This window comes from Sprattus sprattus, assembly GCF_963457725.1.
Source record: "Sprattus sprattus genome assembly, chromosome: 10".
Lineage (NCBI taxonomy): Eukaryota > Metazoa > Chordata > Actinopteri > Clupeiformes > Clupeidae > Sprattus > Sprattus sprattus.
This window is the reverse complement of record NC_137908.1, coordinates 17,458,220-17,466,725: the sequence shown is the minus strand read 5'-3', so window position 1 is coordinate 17,466,725 and position 8,506 is coordinate 17,458,220. Positions and strand designations below refer to the sequence as shown.

At 40.4% G+C, this 8,506-nt stretch overlaps 1 protein-coding gene across 1 annotated transcript; it reads left to right on the top strand.

Annotated features, from left to right (window-relative positions):
* Window positions 1-2,024: 2,024 nt before the first annotated feature.
* On the top strand, window positions 2,025-6,890 carry camkva (CaM kinase-like vesicle-associated a; the record flags this gene model as incomplete). The annotated part of the gene is made up of 10 exons (XM_080846077.1): window positions 2,025-2,128; window positions 2,468-2,599; window positions 2,937-3,011; window positions 3,533-3,671; window positions 4,063-4,183; window positions 4,310-4,385; window positions 4,784-4,920; window positions 5,115-5,193; window positions 5,434-5,521; window positions 6,618-6,890. The coding sequence occupies exons 1-10, from the start codon at window positions 2,034-2,036 to the stop codon at window positions 6,888-6,890; spliced, it is 1,215 nt and encodes a 404-aa protein (XP_080702203.1). The 5' UTR covers window positions 2,025-2,033.
* Between the last annotated feature and the right edge of the window lie 1,616 nt (window positions 6,891-8,506).

Here is an 8,506-nt window from a genome sequence, read left to right as displayed (position 1 = left end):
CTCACTGAATGTTCATGCATTAGCATTGAAGGTGCGGGGATGGGATGCTGGAGTCTATTCAAATGGTCCATTTGCTAACCTGAAAAAAGTTTTTGACTTTGAAAAGTTCTGAAAGGTACTTGTGTATTTACGTTGTGCAATAAATATAAGGTCTGGGTGTAGTGTAACCCAGTGGATAGTATTTGGTGTTTCTCACAGAAAAGCTGGGGCTGTGCATTTCTATACAGAGTTGCACCGGCAGTGGATCTTGCTCTTGGCATTTTCAAAAATACCCTTTTCCAACACTACTGGGAGATCATCAGTCTGAAAGACCCTATTTTAGAAGTTGCCTTTCACTCTGCAGTATACCTCTCCCATAAGCAAACCCCTCTATTGTAAAGCAAGTCTCAGAGCCTGAAAATAGTGGGGAATAAAATAATATCACCGTCGGACTTAAATGAATATCAGGAATTTCCCGGGAAAACACAATGTGATGAGAACCTCCTGTTGTTTCAGCTCCGTTCGGCTCAGCTCATCGGATGCATAATTCATGCTCACTTCCCTGAAACTCGCCTGCATCGTTTGCTTTTGGCTCTCGTCTGTCCTCTGGAACAGTTCACACTTTCATCTGCCAATGGACACTTCTCCTCTGAGGTGTTCCTCTCTCCCTCTCTCTGGCTCTCTGCACCCAGCGGCCATAATCAATAGGCAGGCCAGACGTGAGCGCGCTGAGGGGAACACGAGTGAGACAGGCTCAGCACCACTGCACATATATCTGCAATTTCACAGAAATAAAGTGAATGTGTGAATAATACGACTAAATAATAAATATGAATGATTGATTGCAGCGCTCTAGCATAGCCCTGGGGTTTGGGTGGAGGACACCGCTGGATAGTATTATGACATTAGTCTGGAATACATGGCACTTATAATAAATCTATGTGCCTGACATTATGCCCCATTATGGGCCCCAGATGAGTCAACTGCTGGTATTAAGAACACTTTTTTGACTTTACTGTTTTGGACACATACATACTGCATACGGACAAAGAGTCAAACTGAATAAAGACTGTTTACATACTAAGGTTGTGCTTATTTTCTTTGGTAGTACTGTAAAAGGTGTGTACAGAGAACTACAGATTTATCTGATTGCACTATCTACCATTTCTGCTCTGGCTGTGAATGAGCACAACCTTCCCCCTAGTGTTCTGTAGCCTGATAGTGTACTCAGAAAGGGTCAGTCCACGGACTTTTTTTTTTTTGCCCTGACTTCCCTCTGAACGAGTGACATTCACTTGCTCTTTGAGAAGCAACAGATTTATTGTGTTTGAGGTGTAATGGATTGGGCCTAAGTGCTGCAGCTTTACATTGCAGAGAGCACTGGCACATTAGTGGCACGCAAGGTCACGGCTCCAATAAAATCCATACAGTTGTAAAGACGTCATTCAAATTTACTGGACATGGTTGCTGGCTTCATCGTCGCTAACACATAAACTCATACAAAAATTGAGTACCATGGTGATGTAAACCACTGCAGTGGTGTTTCTTGTCAAGAGAATGTAAATTAGAATTTTAATGATTGCCCCTTTGTTGGTCTCACATACCGCAATTTGTAATTAAATGGAGGAGAAAACTTGGGCAAATATGTAAACATACTTCATGTTATGACACTAGCATAGGTACGAACACAAAGAAGCACAGACTCAGTTGTGGCATGCTACTCTGTCCTTTGATTGTTTATTTTAAATGTGTGATGCTACAACATAATTAACATTACGTAAAATGTATGTTATAATGAGTTTACAATCTTTCACAACTAACGAATAAAGCACATCCTTTAAAACATACCCTGACAACACCCATGGGATGGTTTAAAAAATACTGCTCTTCCTGCCATTTTTTTTACCTATGTATCTTTTTCAGTGTCAAAATGTTCAAGAAAGTTCTGAGCCTAGCTTAAGAAGTGTCCATGATAGATTTCAGCGCTCCGCTTGTCTCATGTGAAGTCCCCTCTGAGTCCCCGTGTCTTCACTGTCTGCAGGGCAGCAGCAGCCATGCCGTTTGGCTGTTTAACCCCTGGGGAAAAGAAGAACTATAACAACCCCTCAGAGGTGACAGACAAATATGACCTGGGACAGGTTGTCAAATCGTGAGTACATTTCCAAAAAGCTTGTTACTCATCTTACAGTTTCTTTGTGAAACCTACTCTTTTTGCTCTCTGTGCCGTGTTCCAAGGCTTCCATTTGCCTCCTGTTACCTACTACGTATAGCTACTACAATAACTATACGTATACTACTTATTCATAGCTGGTATCGGTTGTAAAGCACCTGTGCTTCTATACTCAGTACGTGGTTTATAAATAGAATCATAAACCAATAGAAAATTGAGAGAAACACTTCCTTTGAGAAACAGATAGCAAAATAAACAATTTTGTGTGTGTGTGTGTTTGTTGCATATGTGTTTTGCTTGTGTTTGTGCCTGTTACAGGGAGGAATTTTGTGAGATATTCCGGGCAAAAGACAAGAGCACTTTGAAAATGTACACCTGTAAAAAGTTCCTCAAGAAGGATGGGAGAAAAGTGCGCAAAGCAGCCAAAAACGAAATCATCATCTTGAAAATGTGGGTTTGGAACGGTCTTGATTCTTTATAATCTAAGCATTTTTATTCAGTGTGCATGCCAACTGTAGTTTAAACACTAAACATTAGTCTCTTTTTGGATTTCAATCTCTTAAGTGCTTTGCAAACAACAAGATCGCAATCATTATACACATCTGTTTTGTTTTTGCTCTCTCTCTGTCTCTCCCTCTTTCTCTCCATTTCTGTCACACACTCATTCACACACACACACACACACACACACACACACACACACACACACACACACACACACACACACACACACACACACACACACACACACACACACACACACACACACACACACACACACATACAGGGTGAAGCATCCAAACATCCTGCAGCTGGTTGATGTCTATGAGACAAGAAAGGAGTACTTCCTCTTCCTCGAGCTGTGAGTGCGAATTGAAGCAATGGGTTTCTTTTTTTTTCATTTTTGTCTCAGAGTTTCATTATCCCCCCCATACTCTTCAATAGTCACAAAAGAAAGGAAATCATTGAGTCAGCCTGTCTCCCCTTCCAGGACATGTGAATATCAAATGTATGTGCATTTATATCACCAGGGAGGCAAATATCCAAGCTCATTTTGTGGTTCTTCACAATATTTCTAAGGCAGGCAGTAAGATATTCCAGAATACTCTTTTTCTGATCCCCAGCCATACTTTGCCATTCTCAAAAAGAATCCTCTGATATCAGAAAATAACTGTCAATCATTTAGCAGACCGGGGCAAAGTGCAATCTCTCTAAAGGTCTCTCTACATTTTCTAAGGCAGTGCACAGCTTAATAAAAACTCAGATTGGAGAGGAATTCGTCTTACTAGTCCTTTTCAAATCCTAAAGTGTGCCTAGACTACAGTAAAGAGGAACACACTTCACTGTGGCAGGGCCGACAGCTTACCACCCCCTTGTCCACAGAGCCTCAGGAAGAGAGGTGTTTGACTGGATCCTGGACCAAGGCTACTACTCGGAGAAGGACACCAGCAATGTGATGAGACAGGTCCTGGAGGCCGTTGCCTACCTCCATTCTCTGCACATCGTTCACAGGAACCTCAAGGTACCCTCTGCTCTGTATTGGCACCTAGTGGACCAATCGCAGCACTGCATGGAGACACTATACCGAGAGAAACCGCAGAGATAAAATGATGATTTATGAACAACCAAGCGAGACCATCCTAATTAGATATTTCACCAAATCATTACTGCATGGATTTAATCCTCTAGGTTTTATCCTGTTGTTTATGATTCCAAGTTTCACTGGTAATGTTTATGCTAAACATCAACATACTGCACTAATTTGCTCATTTAATGTCTCATTCATTGTTATTGTTTTTTTCCTCAGAGTCTAGCAAAGGATGCATCATTTTAGTTGTTTTTGCAGTTTTGTAATAACTTTTGATATTGCTCAAAGTATTTGGCCAATATTATCTGTTTCATCCTTCATGCAGTTAGAGAACCTTGTCTACTTCAACCGCCTGAAGCATTCAAAAATTGTCATTAGTGACTTCCATCTTGCTAAGCTGGAGAATGGCCTGATCAAAGAACCCTGTGGTACTCCAGAATACCTTGGTGAGCAAAGAGAGAGAATGACAGAAATGATATAAAGTGATACTACTTACAACTTCAGTGGAAATAAAACCTGTATGTTGATGTAGCAAAATGTAAACATTTCACACCTTTGTCATCTTTCATCAGCTCCTGAAGTGGTGGGCAGGCAGAGGTATGGGAGGCCAGTGGACTGCTGGGCCATTGGCGTGGTCATGTATATTCTGTGAGTACACACAGACCCCCTATCTGTGGTGCACTTGCTCTGTGGTGCTGCACAACCAACATCATCATCATCATCGTCATCATCATCATCATTATTCATCATCATCACTCCCTAGAGCATCTTCTGGATCTTTGCATCTGTGTGTGAACAGATTTAATCTCTCATGGTCTGTAAGTACTTGTAGATCTCCAGGTCTCTGATTGGTCTTGTCAATCACTCTTCCCACAATGAATTGTAGTTTTGAGAGCTATTTACAATTCTGAGAATTAGTTATTTTTATGGTATTAAACATGGGCATTTACAATGGTGAACAATTTTATTTTAGTATGATTGTCTATTGAGTGTAGCCTTTGCAATTTATCATTAGGTTTAACTGTTTGCTGTCTCTTATCGGTCAGGTTGTCAGGAAACCCTCCATTCTACGATGATGCTGATGACGATGACTACGACAATCATGACAAGAACCTCTTCCGGAAGATCCTAGCTGGAGATTATGAGTTTGATTCACCCTACTGGGATGAAATCTCTGACTCCGGTAAGCCCCTCTGCATGAACTCACAATGAACCTACAATGATATGCACTGGCAATGGCAAGCTGGGATGATTGATAAGCAGAATAAGTTTGATCAAAGCTGGCTTTGGATGAATTTTCTGTCTTTTCGATCTGTGAGAGTTTTCTGGCTCAGTCATAATGACTCACTGATTTATGTGAGCGGCCCTGTTTTACAGCTAAAAACCTCGTGGCCTGTCTAATGGAAGTGGACCAGGACCAAAGACTGACTGCACAGGAGGCCATTAACCATGAGTGGTACTGAAGTGCTCTTGGCTTAACTGCAAAACAGAAAATATAGAGAAATATTGCAATAAGGGCTCAAATAGACCTTCACACCAGTGGCCCACTAAACCAACTACAGCTAAATCAAATGGCACTGTTGATAAAAGGGCTCTTAACACAGTTTTTCGTCATCATTGGGTGGATGTCTACAGGGTTTGGTGGTTTCTCATATTTTGTGCATCTAGTTGATTGTCTTTCTCACCTTTTTTCAAGGATATCTGGAAACGCGGCCTCAGATAAGAACATAAAAGATGGCGTTTGTGCTCAGATCGAAAAGAACTTTGCTAAAGCAAAGTGGAAGGTATGATTTTACATACTGACACTGTTAATGTTACAAGATTGAATATTGACAAATACTTACTCTGTTAATGTAACAACCTTAAATAGACAAATACTGACAATGTTAATGTTACAAGAATAAATATTGACATGTACTAACACTGTTAATGTAACAAGAATAAATATTGACAAATACTGATACTGTTAATGTTACAAGATTAAGTCTTGACCGCCAGTTTAGAAGGACCACAACCTGCATGTCACTTCTTGAAATACCCGGAAAATCAGCACTTTCTTATCTTTTATTCGTTTTCAGTGTTATCAAAGGATGCAGGTGTGAAAGGCTGCATTGCCTTTCATTTCTCCTGCAAAGAAACATTTGGGGACAACGATGGCGAGATTAGCAAGCCATGTCATCCCCCTGCAGAATTTTAATTTTTGGAAACTGGTTTTAGCATCTACGGCTTAGTTCAAGAAAGGATTATTTTCCATCCAGCAGACCTGAGAATTCTTTGAGCTTTGGCAAATAATAAACCATTAGTAGCACAACACTTCAGTTCCTCTGAAGTTAAATCCACATTGATGAGATGAGACTTGGATTAAGGAAAGCAAATATAAAACAACAAGCTGACTCTAATCAAAATATTGTAATAGTGTCATAAAAGTTTTAAGTTCAGAGTTGTGATATGTAGGCTGTATAGGTTTTGTGGTACAATGAGTGCCTATTATTTAGCCTATTGTTGGAATAAAGTCTGTCTCCTTAACCGCCCATTGAATGGATTAAGCAATTAAGTAAAAAAAATCATAGAGCTGAATCCCTAAATGTTTTGATACGCGCATTGGACTTCTCATGTTACCCTAGAATTTCCATAGAAGGCACTGTTAAAAGTATATTTCTGTGATCAGCAATCATGTCCCCATACAAAAAATGTTTGTAATTCAATGTGGTGTGCAGTAGAGGGATGCCATGCTTTTAAACAAGACTTTTGGACACGGCTCACTTGAAATTGAGTGCCTCATGCTGGTTCTACAGATGGCAAAATTTGCTAGGTGGACAACACTCATGTCATGTTTTGTTTCTACTGCTATTCAAACGCTTGTCTCTCTGGCCCTTTCAGAAAGCTGTGCGGGTTACCACGCTGATGAAGAGGCTCCGGGCCCCTGATCAGAGTGACTCTGGGGCCTCCAGCCCGGCTACAGGGACCTCTGCTGGTCCGGTCACCCCCAGCAACACCCCCCAGCCTCCAGCCGTGACCCCAGAGGCTACCATCAGCACCGTGGAGACCCCCACCCCGACCCCGACCCCCGACCCCGCCCCTGAGCAAACCACTGTCACCGTGGAGACAGGCGTTCCCTCGCAATGCAGTGCTGACACTCTGACAGAGCCTTGAAACAACCGTGTAGTAAGTCTGAAAGGAAGAGAAAGAAAAGGGTGACCCTCCACACACACACACACACACACACACACACACACTCTCTCTCTCTCACATACACACACACACACAAAATGCTCTCATTTGGTATGCATGCATGCAGGCACACATAAACACACACTGTGTACATGCCACACGGACACAGAAATATTGAACACTGCATACACACTCTTTTCGTATCACTGATACAGGTCTCAGTTGTCAGAGAGTGTACAGTGCCTAGAGGAAGCCTGTGCCCCCTTGCACAATTAGCACCTTTTGTTGTCTTGAAGTCCTGAACTAGAGAACATTTGATGGTTTGCTTTTTTGTAGAATATCAGCTTCGCTGTAACCAGATGTTCCTGAATATCCTCATATCAATTGGAACTGCTGTTGTTTAAAACAAAACCTCTCCATAGAAATTAGTGAATTTAGACGATGAAGGGTACGTCATAAAAACAGGAAATGGATGGTTGGGAAGCTTGGGATTAATGTGAGGCATAATATCTGATAGTTGAACAGAAAATATATTTATATATGAAGTACTGTATATGTTCTCATCTGTTCAGTAAGAGCTCATTGCAGTACACATCATCTGTAGCCAATGTACTTGGATCATAAACTGTAATTGTAGTTCAAAATAGATGCTTATTTGTTATTACATGTTTCATTAATTTTTGTCTCTTTGGTTAGTAATATGCAGGGATTCATCAGGTCAAAAGTAGAATTTCCAATGTACATGCCGTATTGATGAGGCTTGTTTGTTGTTGTAAGGATTCCTTTTGAACTCTCTGGCCCTCAGGACATTTCACTATATTTATAAATAGTGTATAAATTGTGATAAATTCTAACAAAATACTAGCTGTCCACATTTTCCCCATAGGTTATCGATTAATCCATGCAATTATTGAACAAAAGGAATACAAAAATCAAACCGTGGCTGTATCATTTTGGGCTATAATAACAATAATGAATTGTGTTCACATATCACCTCTCAAACTAATTCCCTTAAACAAAGTCTCAGATATTTTTTTAATCTGGCAGATTTCGAAATATAGAATGACAATCTTCTCATTTAGGTTACTAAAATAATTTGAATATCTTACAATGTCTATCATAGTTAATCATATTGACCAAAGGAAAACAGAATTCTATTTGCCTGTGCACTACATACAGTATAACTTAATATTACAGAATTATCATTATCTAATCAATGTCATAGCTATTTGTTTTAGCAAGGGGCTTATTTGCAATTAGAGATTTTGCCTTCTTTCTCTCTTTCTTTCTTTCTCTCTCTCTCTCTCTTTCTCTGTGAATATGTAGTTGTGGGCACATTTCTTTACACCTTGAATCTTACAACAAAGTTTTACGAGTCATAAGCAGATATTACAAGGGCACAATGCACAACATTTCTGCAACACACTGCTGTTCACTCACTGAGTCACAAACTGCATCCTAACACAGAGTGAGGGAAACACCATCAGAGAGTAGCACCCACCTAGATTCTAGCTGGTAAGAATACTCTGCATGGGCTGGATATACAGTAGAGAGAGCCGAGAACGAACTGTGTGTGTAATGTACATTGTATAATAATA